The sequence below is a fragment of the Castanea sativa genome, chromosome 5, assembly GCF_040712315.1.
Source record: "Castanea sativa cultivar Marrone di Chiusa Pesio chromosome 5, ASM4071231v1".
NCBI classification, from domain to species: Eukaryota; Viridiplantae; Streptophyta; class Magnoliopsida; order Fagales; family Fagaceae; genus Castanea; species Castanea sativa.
The window spans coordinates 10,385,475-10,400,771 of record NC_134017.1 but is presented as its reverse complement, the minus strand read 5'-3'; the positions used below and the strand labels follow the sequence as shown (position 1 = coordinate 10,400,771).

Below are 15,297 nucleotides of genomic sequence, written 5' to 3'. Positions count from 1 at the left end.
TAGGTGAGTGTAATAAAGTGAGGGTATTTATGTAAAATGCATTTCTCATTACTTTTCCCTCATTTTCCTCCCAATTTGAGAGCACAAAAAAAGTGGGTTTGGGAGGGAAAACTTTCTCCCATATTTTCAGTCTCTCCTATTTTCTTTTCCCAACCAAATAGTAAAAAATAACATTTTTCACCCTATTTTCCTCTCCTTATTCAAACAATTATCATCTTAACAAATTACAATTCACAGCACAAGTAAGCTGCGTAAGAACTATGAGGCGAAGAAGTCAATTCCAGAACAAAATTCATATAAACTGATCTCTTGAGACACCAATTGACATATGAAGTTCATATCTATGATCTAATTGCTTTTGTTAAGAAATAATGGCCACATAAAAGTACAGGATATCAAAAGGTCAGAGGCAAAGGCTAGAAGCTAGAGCATTACTGGTACACGAAGTCCGTCATAGCTTAGTTGCATATCAAGGCCCTCTGTCTCCTTCAGTTTCATAAGATAATCATTCACTTTTTCATGATCCATCAGATGCATCATTCCTTCACAAGTGCCAAGTGCAGAAAAGAAGCAGATCACTATCTATAATTTCAAATGTTAATTCCATAACTGAAAATGATTATAGGATGGGCTTAAAAGAATATATGATACAAATAATTTGAAACCCTTTCAACATTAATCCTAGATGTTCAACCTTTCTGGTTTGACTGATGCATCAAGGTGAAGGTGGTCTATAAACTAACTAGAAAGGAGATTGGAATTCCTAGGGCAGTTAAAGCGTTATGCTAGAAGAGGAGGCTAAACATACCAGTGAAAAGTGTTCTCTTTGGTTGGATTTTCCGTACCTCCTCCAAAGCCTGAAAAAAGAGTACATACAATCTTAAGAATTGCTAATACAATTTTGTAGCAGAAGAGGTAAAAGAGTTTACCCTTGGAAGACCAAAATGAGTCGAAGAAGACCGATCTGGCCTTAAAGCATCCTGAAGAAGTCGTTTGAAAAATAAACCAAATGAGAATTTTCATTATGGACTTCTAAAAATGACTATTCATGAGGATAAAACAAAAGTTTTTGTGCTTGTCTGTCTGTATGCACGTGTGCTGCATGTGTGTGTGTGAGAGAGAGAGAGAGAGAGACCAGAATCAGGATTTCACAGTCCTTCAGAAGTGGATAAGTTTCTTCAGGTATCTCGCTAACATCACTGCAAACGTGAATAAAAGATTAGCTCTAAACTAGAGTCAAAATAAAACCCTATCTGTGACTTAGAAGCATTACCTAATGTAACAAATATTACCGAAACGAAAACCTAGGGAACGATAACCACGACCATGCCATACTGGTAAAGGGGTAATCTGAAATACAACATTAAGAAAGATAAAACAAATAGGTATCAGTGTAATAATGTTGGATCCATTTTCATCTCAAAGTGAATACATCACATTGTTCTGTCAAGATTGTTGTTAAAAATAAGTACTTTCAGCCGTAAGCTAGTTAGGATGAGGACAAACTTTGATACATTTCATTTTATGTTTGGAGTAATGTTTAGAAGTGACAGAAATACAAGACAGACTATTTCTCTTGGAATGCTATAGAAGAATTTTTACTTCAACAAATTTAACCCTATATACACCTAACTCAGCTCACACAATTAGCCACACACATCCACTTTTTAAGTTACCATTTAATCCTTCACTGATTCCACAGGACTAGCATTGCAATGAGACAAAATTTTTAATGAACTCATAATTTTTTTCCCTACATTTTTATAAGGGCAGGTATGACATAAAAAGCAATCTCTTGACTCTGTCTGCCAAGACATAATATTAAACAAGGATTAGAAATTTCAATTGTCAAACATGTCCCTAAACATGAATTTGGGACTCAAAATAAAATCTTCATTCTGTAACAAGCAAACCACTAATACATTCTGACCTTCAAATCATGTACAACGAATGGCTCCTCCTGTATGATGTTGAATTGCAAATCTGAAACTGCAGCACCAGGTAAAATGACACTTGTATCCAGTATGTAATAATGTGTCTTTTTCATCACCTGCAATTATTTTTCATCACCTGAGAAATTAACTTTGATAAATAGAGCTATTAAAATTAATGTAATTTTGAAACTGATGAAAGAAAGACAAAGCTGGAGGTTGAACCTCAAAATCGCGTTGGGCCACATAAATTGGAATGCTGGGCTGGACATTGTTCGTCCAGTCACGAAGATCGTCAAGACCTGGAGGAAGAGGGCACTCAGCGATGGATTGATATGATTTTCTAATTTAAAGAAAATGGAGATATAAAAAAGGAAAGGAGAAAAAAGAACTTGATGCATTATCACGATATTGGTGATTATTCATTAAATAACATTAGAAACTGCTGTCAGAGACCTCCAATTGCATCAGCATGAGAATGGGTAATAATAACTGCATCAATTGTTCTTATCCTGACAGAAACACAGCTAGTTATGAAGAGGCAAACACCTTACAATAGACATATGTAATATAAAAGAATATGCAAGAGCACTTCCAGTTTAACAATCTATGGAATAACTTTCACTACGACACTCAGAGGACATGCAACTGCGCAAGTCAAAAAAAATATCATTGCTTTTCAGATAGTTCAAGGCAGGACTATTAACAAATGTCAAAGTTTGTAGTCAATTCTGGTCATAATTAGAGTCAACAACCTGTCACATCCTACAAAACATATTATGCATAATTATTTGCAAAATTCACATTACTCTTATTTTCTAAAGTATGGTATATTTTCACTCATGATCCAATGCCAGTTTAGGAATTGATCCATGTTTTCATGACCATTTAGGCCAGACTGATTATATTCATGAATCTCTAATCACAATTTCTATTTTGTCTAAAGTGTCAAAGGTTGTCTAATGAGTAACGATAAGAGCTCTCAACAATATCTAATTCCTCAACGTATGCAATTACAAAAGTTTAAGTGTTTAAATGTGCTCTAAATGTAAGAATGCAAAATTATCATGTACACGTGGGAATACCTAAATTACAATATAAGAAACCCCTGTACTTGAATACTGCACCAATTAATTATTACACCCAAGTCTGAAGCAGGTGTAAAGACAAGATAGGACACCAATGTAGCATGTAGAAGTCAATTTTAAAAGAAAATATTACACAAGTCTGAAGAAAACCTAAATAAACAAAATGATATAGAAAAGCACAAAACTCTGTTGAATGCTACAAATCTTAAGGGACATTCGATTGTCCCCTGAGTAAAGTTATGATGTCAATATATGTGTGTGTTATTAGATATAAAAATTTGCTATCTTTACAGTCTAAATTTTTTTTGGTTAAATTTCCTAAAATGAACACTGTATCTAGATCATCTTCCTGATGAAGTCATCCAGCCTTGAGTAAACTAAGCTATTAAGCATGACAAATGATTTTGCCATCTTTACGGTCTAAATAAAATGTAGCTGAAAGAATTTAGGCAGAGAGAATAACTAACCCAAAGGCAGGAAACCATTGGAGAGCACTGTGATAGAAAAACCTGCACATCAGAGTCGAAAAAAGAAATCTCACCAAAAAGGTATCTGGTAGGTTAATAGTGGAAATAGCAAACAGTGCTCATCAAATATAGTAGAAATTCTCTTTTTTCACCCTCCACCTCGAATTTATAATAAGGGGAGGAGGTGCTAGTTGATTTAGAGCTCAGTGGACTTTCTCAACATGAAATTCAGGAATGAGGAAAAAGACATTCCCCACCCCTTCCCATTTTGAAAGTTAACAAAGACTTTAATAAGACAACCTGATATAGGTGAAACTCCCAAAAAAAACCAATTTTATTAGACTGCAAATGAGAATCTAGAATGATAGCTGGGCCTTTGCCTAATGCAGGCAACCAGTACCACCGGGCAAGGCCTGTGGTATTGAAGTAACCTGGACAGCAAGGGAAGGGACCCATACATTTCAACACTAAGCTAGCAAACACAAAAATAAAAGATGATAAAAATATGGAACTTTGCAATGGAGTGCAGCACTGACATTCTCCACCAACCACAACATAAGATTAAAGCGAAGGTAAATGAAAAGGAAATTATATCTTGTAGTAACATCAAGTCTTTTTTTTCTTAGTTGGAAATTTACACATGCACCCAGTGGGTCTTAAATCCATAATTTCATCCTCCACCTTACTCCAATAAGAGGAGGAGGTGCCATTTGAGTTAGAACTCATTGGCCTTGTAGTGATATAAACATAGTTACAATAAGAATCTTTCACTTACTTTCCAGCATCTATGAGAATGTTACTACTTCCAGAGGCCCCAGGATAACGAATAAGGATGCCTGTGTTAAGTCTTCTATTTTTATTACCTGGTTCCACAGCTTTTGAGCATACCTGCCAAAATAAAAAAGCATTCCAGTTATCCAAACAATCATGTATGTATTTGGTAAGAACTTTCAGCAATCAAAGCAAGCTTAAGGTGATAGTATTGCAGATTGTCCTAAGCAAAACAGTTCTGCAGCCACACCGGACATGTCTTTAAAGGATTTGTCAGGCAGCTCACACGTGGAATCCCTTCACTGGTTCCTGTCCCCATAAATATGATTTCAGATTGGTCAGCAGGTAATTGCAATCCAGCATCTCCATTTGTAGTTTCTGTAATACAATACAAAGTCACTGTTTAAATCATCTAAAGCCACAAACAACTGAAGATATCATCATAAAGCCTCCAAGTGGAGCCTACTGATATTTTTCCCAAAAAGTGAAATGAAGCACACATCCTCAATCAAATTTTTTTTTTTTTTTTGATAAGTAAGAATCATATATATACGAAAGGCTACTCTATGCATGAAGAACATAGAGCAAACCATGAAAAAACAAGAGGAGGAAAACAGAAACAAAAATAAAAAAGAAAACCAAACAACAGAAAATTACAAAAGAGAAAGGGAGCTAAGAAAAGAAGGGAGAGAGTCACTAGTCGTGAGTCTCCAAGCCCTAGACCAATCAAAAAGAGTCTCACTAAAAGAAGCAAGCAACTGATTACCAGTGCTATCTAAATCCTCAAAAGTCCATTGATTTCGCTCCTTCCAAACACACCATAGGATGCCCAACGGAACTAAATTCCAAATCTGAGATAAGTGCTTCCCCAACCAATTCCACCAGCCAAAAAGCACATCAGGTATCAATCTTGGAATAACCCAAGACAATCCAAAAGTTCTAAAGGCAAAGTTCCATAACCGATAAGCCAACTCACAATGAAGAAGTAAGTGGTCTACCGTCTCTCCACAGTGACGGCGCATAATGCACCAATCCACAAAATCCAATCTCCTCAATCTCAAGTTATCACCTGTTAGGATCTTATTCCAAGTTGCACACCAAACAAAGAAAGAAACTCGCCTAGTGGCCTTTGCTCTCCATATAGCTTTCCAAGGAAAGACAATTGAGGGAAAATCCCTTAATTTGTTATAGAACGACCGAACGTCAAATTCCCCATTAGGCTTTAACTTACATCTCATCCGGCCTCCAACATCCATTGGAGGAGTATTAGCTCCCAATAAACGAAGGAAATGCAGCCCTTCATCCATCTCCCAATCCTCAAATTCATTAATAAAACGAACATCCCAAATTCTTTTCTCCTCCGCCCCCTGCCTAGACAAAGAAGCTTCTACAAATACCCCCTTATCAATGGCAATACCATACAACCTTGGGAAAGCCAAATGAAAGGGTTGATTCCCATACCACCCATCCTGCCAAGACCTTACTCTATTCCCCAACCCAACAACACACTGACAATTTTTGCTGAAATCCTCACATCCCATGCGAATACCTCTCCACAAACCACACCCATGAACTCCCCTACCGAGCTTTGAGGTCCAACCCCCCCAAGCTTCCCCAAATTTTGAAGTTACCACCCTCCTCCATAACCGATCCCCCTCCTTTCCAAACCACCACAACCATTTCCCCAGTAAGGCCTTATTGAAAGTAGTAAGTTTCCTTATCCCCAAGCCGCCATTAGCTATAGGCGCACAAACTTTATCCCAACCTAGCAGATGAGACTTGCTAACACCACATAGAAAGTCCCTTTGCAACTTTTCAATTTTATTGGCCACATGAGTAGGAATGATGAATAACGATAGAAAATAAGTAGGAAGACTGGATAGCGTACTCTTGAGTAACATCAATCGACTCCCCTTAGACAAGTATAGCTTCTCCCACCTGGCTAATTTCCGCTAAATTTTTTCCAAAATTGGATTCCAAATAGAAGGGGAATAATGAGAAGCCCCCAACGGCATGCCAAGATAAGACATAGGCAATGATCCAACTCTGCAACCCAAAATATCAGCCAGAACATGCGCATCAACAACCTCCCCTGCTGGAACCATTTCACTCTTATGCACATTGACCTTCAAACCTGTTACCGCCTAAAAACAAAGTAACAACAATCGAATATGCAGAATTACTCCACATCTGCATCACAAAATAGGATAGTATCGTCTGCAAACAATAGATGTGAAACACGTTCCCCACCACCCCTCCTACCCTCAACTTCAAAACCACGGATCAAACTAGCTCCCTCCACTCTTCTCAACATCCTACTAAACACCTCCATTATGGTAAAAACCAGCATAGGAGATAGTGGATCCCCTTGTCTTAAACCCCTTGAACTACCAAAGAAATCAACTTGAGACCCATTAATCAAAACAGAGAACTGAACTGTGGATAAACAAGTACGGATCTACTTACACCACTTCACTCCAAAGCCCATTATGTTCAACAAATACAGCATAGCCTCCCAATTCACATAATCATAGGCTTTCTCAATATCAAGTTTACAAATGACTCCAGGAACCCTACTCTTCCCCCGGCTATCCACACATTCATTCGCAATAAAAACCGAGTCAAGGATTTTTCTCCCACCCACAAAGCTATTCAGAGTCTCAGAGATTAACTAATCTAAGACCACTCTCAATCGATTTGCCAAAACCTTAGACAAGATTTTATATACACTCCCCACCAAGCTAATAGGGTGGAAATCTCTAATATTAGAGGCATCATTCTTTTTAGGAATTAATGGAAGGAAGGTAGCATTAAGAGATTTTTCAAACTTACAATGTTGAAAAAACTCTTCAAAGACCTTCCAGCCGATTGTCCATATTTATATAATTGAGAGTATGGCAATTACTTAAGAGTTGTTGCAATAAAATCCAGTCATCTTCAAATTGGTTGCTAAAAAATGTGAAGAAAAATAAATTTCAACCTCATATTATCAATTTTGTGGCGCTGTATGTTAAACAAAATATAGAATTAAAGGAAACCTTGGAAACTCTTTCAATCTGTGAGCTTGTAAGAAAATGTACAACTTCAAATATATTCCTCCTTTTATTTTGATTTCTTGGCAACTTGATAGAGCAAGGATTTGCTAATGCACAAAACACAATCCAAATCTAATGTAAGGTATATCCATGAATCAACAGATAAGACACAAATCAAAACAGCATCATGGCAAAAAAATTATCAAGCATGTCAGCAACATTATTCAAAAGCCCTTCAACATCAGATTTGCAAAAACACTAATTGAAAGTAGATAGTCCCCAAAACCCTGTAAGGTTCTGGTGTTGTAGCTACCTAATTTCCTAAAAGAAACATTAGAATAGATGCATACTATTGCACACAACTTTATTTTTATAGGTAATAACAATTTTATTGATAAAAGAATTACAATGATCACATATCAGAAAAATTACAGTGACAACATAGGGAAGGGAACAACCCGTTAGGGTGCAACTTGGTGATTGGAGGCTTGGGATGAGTTGAAAACCTAGACATTCTAGGTTCGATCCCCACTAGGAGTTCTCTTGAATTACCCGATACACGGTTCTGGCAAGTGGGGTCGTGAATCCATGGTTTTCTCCCTAGGAATGGCTCCAAAGGGCCCTACCTTGGTGAGGTTCCACATCATCAATAAAAAAGGGAAATAAATGGTTTATCTAGCTATATACCCCTTTGGACATAAATCATTTATAACCAGAAAAGATAATACCCATGTAAGCTAATTTGAACCATAATCTGAAGCAAAAGAAATTCAAGTGACCATTGATTTTTAATAGATAGCTAGAATTGGTGAACAAAAAACTCAGCTGCATAAAGATCAAAGCTTGTGCACACCTAAAAGTCAACAGCACCAACAAACAAAATTATCATCCATGGAACTCATTGATCACAATCATGCCATAACAAATGCATAGAAAAGCTCTTTCCAAATAGCCATCTCAACCAAGTTAACACTAAAACGGTAAATAACGTTCTATATCAAACCAAAATGTTTCATTCATATCCAAAAAAACAAAACACAACTGCTCAAAAATCCAAATGCCCAAAAAACATTGTTCTATTTAGACACACTCCAATACATAAAAAACCAAACATCAACAGCAACCAAGCCTTTGTCCTAAAATTTCGGGGTCGGCTATGAATCCTCAATCAATAGACTAATCAGGTCAGCCATATGTATTCTTTTCTGTCATTCTATTCTACCAAAAGTCATTCTCTCTGTACCTCCTCATTTGACATGTCATTTTCTACTACTACTAATGTTATTCCTCTCTACCTATAGTCCTTTCAATGCATAAAAGTCAAACATGCCCATTAAATATAATAGCCATTTGATAGTATATAACAGCTAGAAAAAGCAAGACAAGAAGAAAAAAATACAAAGGTGGAACTTACTAGATTGAAGGGAAGCCTGAAAAATTCGCCTGAAGGGAGAGAACCCATTTCTGGGAACTGAAAGTTGAGAGCTTTTGAGTGAGATTTGGTGTCTGTAATGAGCAAAACATGACAGAGTCGGAGAAGGGCGAAATGTGCCCAGAAAGTGAACCATTTGATTAAAAAAATCAAAGCTCCCAATTTGTTGGTAATGTATAAGAAATGTGCTACCAACCATTTCTTGTCTGCCATTGTTCGTATAAAAATGCCAAAAGAGAAATCGCTTTCATATTCGAATATGCTGAAAACGCTGTTGCAACCAGCGCCTTTGAACTATCAATAGTGAAAGCCTGAAATGGTTACTTTTTACTATGCAAACGGGAGAAAATATTAAAATAACATTAATTTTCAAACAATATAATTAGTAGTTAAGTTTTACAAGTTATATTTTTTACGAGCATCTCGAGTCTAAAAGACTCGATTTGGGGCTATAAATCAAGTCTTTAATGCTCGATTTTTATGGTCTGATTCTGTCACATTTTTTCCACGTGGCGACTACTTTGAAATCGAGACTCTAAGACTCGATTTACAACCAAAACAAATTTCCTCTGCCTCCGTCCATTCCCAGAGCAAAACCCACCGCAAAAGAAAAAAAAAAACACACTCAGCCAACCTGGGCGCGCGGTGGCCTGGGTCGCGCTCCCAGGCAGCGCGCCCAGGCCGCGCGACCCAGGTGGGCTGAGTGTGTTTTTTTTTTTTTTTTTTTTTTTTGCGGTGGGTTTTGCTCTGGGAATAGGAAATTTTTTTTGGTTGTAAATCGAGTCTTAGAGACTCGATTTCCAAGTAGTCACCACGTGGAAAAAATGCCACATCAGATAGAATCAGACCATAAAAATCGAGCATTAAAGACTCGATTTATAGCCCCAAAATCGAGTCTTTTAGACTCGAGATGCTAGTAAAAAATATAGTTTGTAAAACTTAACTACTAATTATATTGTTTGAAAATTAATGTTATTTTAATATTTTCTCCATGCAAACCTTATGCGTGGTTTTCCCCTTTTTGTTCGTTTGTTTTTGTTTTTGTTTTTTGATTTTGCCTTCTTTTTTTCTTTTTTTCTTTTATGTGTTTTCCCAAAAATTATTGAATAATTCGATATTACCATAAATGCGTACTTCCTCCATTTATATGAATTGTGAATGACATCATAAATTTAATTAATGGAACTTATAGTTATATGAGAGAGGAGTACACATTTATAATAATCTGAAAATACCCAATAATTACCGGTGTCTTTCATAGCTTAAAATAGGTAAAAGTTAACTATAGCATAATTAGTTTAGAAAATATTTTTTTTAATTTTTATTATTAATAATTGTTTTAAGAACACTCGTTAATAAGATCTTTTAAATAAATGAGTAAAAAAAAATCTATCATTAATTGTTATTTTCTATTTCAATAATGTTATAGTCATAAAATATTTCAAAACAGTTGAGTTCTCCAATTTTTACTAATTTTCACTTTTCATTTGAGTTAATCCATAATATAACGTTTTTTATTTTTTTTTTTTACTTTCCGACTTATAGTTTGTGGACACGTCACACAAACTCACAAAAAAAACCTGTAGTGAATCTCTTTATTCTCTTGGCTCTGGGAGGCTTGGAGCAAAGGCTAAAATGGGTGAGCTAAACATATATAATAGAAGCAAAGGCTCAAAAGCCCAAAAAGAGAAATAAAAAACCCAAGGGATAAAAATGGGAAGTAACCCAATTAGAGTATCACCAACAGCTTATCTATAATTCTGTACTGTTTGGAGGGCGAACAATGACATTTGTCTTTTACATACCTACTTTTTGAAATACACTTTCTAACAAATTCTTTATCATTTCCCCATCTCATTTAAATATTATTTCTTCATTATTTCTTAATTTTTTCTTTAAAATGTCTTTAATCATTTTCAAATTTCTAACAGCAACTCCTTTCAATGTTTAGACCCAACGGCTACTACAGAAACCAAGTCAACCAACACCTCTAATATGGAAAGATTAAATAGAGCAAATCACTCTAAAAAGCATTGCAGTGACTCTAGGATTTTTTTCTAGGGGGTTCAATAATAATAGAGCAAGAAATTTTTCATGGGAGTAAATAAAAAATAAAATGATATTTTGTTTTTCTTGTACATACAACTTCCATATTATATACAATAATCTAAAATAGTATTCTAAATACAATTTAGTATATAATACAACTATATTGTACAATAATATAAAAACGTTATTAATAGGTTATAGATCAATAAGACAACAAATATAATTAAATAATTAATCATACATTTTTGTCAAATTAATAATAACTTATTATATTTTAATGTATTATCAATTAAATAAAAATATATGATAAATAAGAATACTAGCACACCTAAGAGTAGAACTAAGAGTATGTGAAACAAAGAAAAAAAATAGTAACTAATATAAGTTTTTGCTTTTGAAGTGTATGTTTATTTTTTTTAGAATCATGTATGGCTTTTTAATCATACATTTATTGATCTCTTGAAATTTAAGCAAGCACTAAAAAACTTCTTAGACTTGAAAATCTATAGAGTGTTTATCAAACAATTTGATAAATAAAGAGAAAAACTAAGAAAATACATAAGAGATAAAGAGAGATAAAGAGAATGGAAAAGAATCACAAATGTAGATAGAAATATATTGAATGTAACAGTAGTGTAATTTTTTGCTTATGGAGAAAAAAAGTGCACAAAAAAATAATTTCATTTTGCTGTCAACAGCAAAGTCAGCCAGAGTCTTGTAAAGAATATACATATGTATTTTTAACAAAGGAGCAAACAAGATACTTTTTTTTAATAATATTCAATACACAATACTTTCACAAAAAATTTATAACAAAATCTAGATGGCAAATTGTTAATGGTAGATAAAAAGTTATGTTAATTATGAGTTCAAACAAAAACTAGTTACATCTTGCCATATAACATTTATTATGAAAATATTGTGAAAATAGCATTAAGATGATCATATTCAAATTTATTTTAGTTGGGTTTAAATAAAATATAGGATTAGGGTGTTCAAATTTTTATTTTAGGGGGGGTCAAAATAAAAGTTAAAAAATTTATATATATAATATTTGACAAGTTAGGGGATTTATTTGAACCCCTTGGCTTGAACATAACGCCACTCCTGAAGAAGCATACCCCACGTGTAAGCAAATATCTCAAGAAACCAGAATTCAAAGTTACAACCACTTTGGATTAAAACCATCAACAAATGCCAGAGTTAAACATAAGATGTCCAAATTATCAATCCAATCGATCAAGAAGAATGCAGCTTATGTTGTAATCTATCAATGCATCCAAAAGTCCAATACTAAAATATAAATGTTTCAAAGACAATTATATCTCAAATTTTATGACCAGTGTTCAATAACAAATAAAAAGGTGCTCTGATAAGCAATGCAAATGTACAAATATAAGCCTCTGTATAAGCAATGCAAATATATAAATACAATTGAAATAAAACGCAATGAAATTTAATAAAAACAGAGCATTAGAAAAATACTTTGTTGCCTATGCTCCACTTATTAAGTATATCAAAAAATAATTTTCATGTTTTATAAAAAATGCCTCTCATATCAGTTCCTAAACATACTCATGTCTTCTCTATCGAACAATTGGTGTGCAATAGAAATGAGACCAAAATTTTTATTAGAAAATAAAAAACTCTAAGGGAATCAAATTAGTTTATTGAATCTAATAAGATTAATTAAATAGAAAATAGAGATAAGATCAAGAAACAGAGTGAAAGAGAGACAGAGAGAAAGGACCCAAAAACCCAAAACCTAGACCCAAAACCACCAATCATCAATTCGTACAATAAACTAATAAATTCAAACATGACAAAAACCCTATGAAATCAAAATTTTGGGTACCAATATTCAAGATTGAGCCAATGTTTTCAGAACTCCATTCTTTGTCATAGGTAGTTGAGCGAACTTCGATTGAAAGCCATGGTCCAGGTCGTTTTGTGAGAGAGAGCAGCGACGTTAGGTTGATTTTGTGAGAGAAGAGTTTTTGAAGAGAGAGAGAGATGCTTTGATGTATTCTGAGGAGAAACCAAGAGCACAATGGAGAGAAGGAAAAGAGTTTTGATGAGAGAGAAAGAATAGTTATTTAATATGGCTGGGTAATTTTTTAAGATAAAATAGGCTTATGGAGTTGCTACAATGTTCCTATATCTAGAGAAGTACTATAGCAACTTCAAAAAACATTTGGAAAAGTTTTGCATTTTGAGAATCAGTTGGAGTTGATTTTTGGGGTTTGCTCTCCAAAAAATAGATTTAGCTAATCTATTGGAGATGCTCTAATGGACCCCATATCCATCTTATGTTGTTAGATTTTAAAACCGAATTCATCATAGCAGGTTTAAATCAAGCAAAATAATTATAAAACCAATAAATGGATTACAAGCCTCGTAAATAAGCCGGAGTTCATGATCCGTCAAATTAAGTCAAGCTCCATGACCCACAACTTGCACTTAACTCGATCTAAAAACTCACAAAACTAAATGGGCTAAAATACCTATGGACAAGTTGGATTGATCTATCTAAGCCAACCCAAACTACTAAGGGCCCATTTGTTAAGAGATTTCTAGTAATGTTGTTTAAGTTTTGTAAAAATACATGTGGATTAAAGTGTGTGGAGATACGTGTTGTGGTATTTAAATAACAGTCTTCGTTATTTAAACACCGATACTAAACGGGACCTAAATAACTCAGGTCCTCTTATTGGGTTAAATACCAATTTACTTGGATCAAATGACCCATAAAAGCCTTGGATTTTTTTTAATAATGGTTCATATAGTTTGGGCACTAGCTAAATAGCCCTTGTTTACACAAAATAAGCTACCATAAGGAAAACATCAAGTCCAAACAAATGTTAAAACTCATTCATTACACAAAGCCCAATGAACTATGGGCAGTTAACGAGGCCTAATTTGTTTCTTTTTCGAAGAGGATTCTTATCAAAGGTTTCAAATGCTAAAAATGCTATTTTTTAACATCTAATTTTAAAAAAGGACACTCCATTAAAGGTGCTATATGCTATAAATTTTGACATCCAACTACAGTAGGCTGCTAGCTCTAGCAGCCCATTGTAGCAAGATGTTAAAAAAAAAATTATTTGTTTAGTCAAGCACATGTGCCCTTTTCCTATTTTCATCACACGCTCCACCTTTATCCTTTTCTTATTTGCCTCTTTGCGCTTCTTTCCTTTTTTTTTTTTTTTTTTTTTGGTTCTCCCTTCTCCCACTCCTCAGCCTCCTCTTTGCTTTTTTTTTTTTTTATTCGTTCTCCCTCAACCCAATCTGTTACTTCCCTTCCCTCAACCCACACTACCAAACCCATTTGCTCTTCCCTACTCCCTCTGACTGAGCCCACCATCACAAACACAACCTCTTCTCTTCTTCCTCTAACTGAACCCACAATCACAAACCTAAGCTCTTCTCTCCTTGATTGAACCCACAATCACAAACCTAAGCTCTTCTCTCCTTGATTGAACTCACAATCACAAACCCAACCACTTATCATCTTCCTCCGACCAAACCCAGTCTTGAAACCATCTGCTTATCTCAAAATCGAAGATTCAAGGGAGGGGATTAGGCTTCTATTTGGGTCAAACTGAAGCTCCATGGGTATAAACAATGGGTTATTAGCTTTTGGTTTGGGTTAGGGATTGGACGTTTGGTTGTGGGTCTTGTATTGCTATGACAAGTTCATCACCGATTAGGACAAAGCTTCTAGCCTATTCAACTCCAAAATAGGTTAGTTATATTTGTCAATCTTTCTATGATTTTGGTTTGAATCTTTTATGGAGCTTTGAAATGGTATTGTAATTCAACATTTCAATCTAGCTATAATTTATATATTATATTATGTTTTTGTTCTTTTCTTGTTCTTGTTATAGTTCATTAACTTTTATCACATACTTGATTTACTCTAGTTCTAATTATTTACTCTTTTTATTGATTCTAATTTTATAGTACTTATTGTATTTTATATTGAACTTCAATTGATTGTCTTGTTTTTCTCATCTCATACTCTTGGTAATTTGGGTGCCTTGTAGGAGTGTCTTTAATAAGTAGGCTGTGTCATTTTGTACATTATCTAATAAGTAGGTTGTGTCGTTTTACATTGGTATCATAGAAGGGGAGATTGATGTTGACTCGCCATGGTTGGGTGTATCCCAAAATAACCCAATGTTTGTTTCTAATTCTCCACCTAAAATTGAGATCACCACCTCTAATAAACCGAGATAGGGTACCAACTTTAGTGCAGAGGAGGACAATATCCTCATTTTGGCATGGCTCAATACTAGTATTGATGCTATGCATGGTAATGAGCAGAAACAAGAAACATTCCATGAAAAATTTTGGTAATACTTTTACCAAAACAGTCCATCCGGCACCACACATATTGTTGTCTCCCTATCAAGTTGATGGGGAATGATCAATAGGGAGATAAGTAGATTTTGTGGGCTCATTGTTGTACTTGAAGCAACCCCTCATAGTGGTACAACCGAACAGAACAAGGTATAAATTATA

The 15,297-nt window shown here is 34.7% G+C and overlaps 1 protein-coding gene across 3 annotated transcripts; it reads right to left on the bottom strand.

The window, feature by feature from the left end:
- Nucleotides 1-160: 160 nt before the first annotated feature.
- LOC142633725 (putative hydrolase C777.06c) lies at nt 161-8,976 on the bottom strand. Of its 3 annotated transcripts, none has more exons than XM_075807971.1 (12): nt 8,707-8,972; nt 4,508-4,635; nt 4,262-4,374; nt 3,487-3,528; nt 2,388-2,443; nt 2,157-2,233; nt 1,931-2,050; nt 1,274-1,350; nt 1,136-1,199; nt 930-980; nt 809-857; nt 161-542 (listed from the first exon to the last, which is right to left on the bottom strand). In XM_075807971.1, the coding sequence occupies exons 1-12, from the start codon at nt 8,921-8,923 to the stop codon at nt 424-426; spliced, it is 1,113 nt and encodes a 370-aa protein (XP_075664086.1). In that variant the 5' UTR covers nt 8,924-8,972; the 3' UTR covers nt 161-423. The 3 variants fall into 3 exon arrangements, with proteins under 3 accessions (XP_075664086.1, XP_075664088.1, XP_075664087.1); XM_075807973.1 differs by lacking the exon at nt 8,707-8,972 and adding an exon at nt 6,146-6,164; XM_075807972.1 differs by lacking the exon at nt 2,388-2,443 and having other exon boundaries at nt 2,157-2,274; nt 8,707-8,976.
- Nucleotides 8,977-15,297: the final 6,321 nt, after the last annotated feature.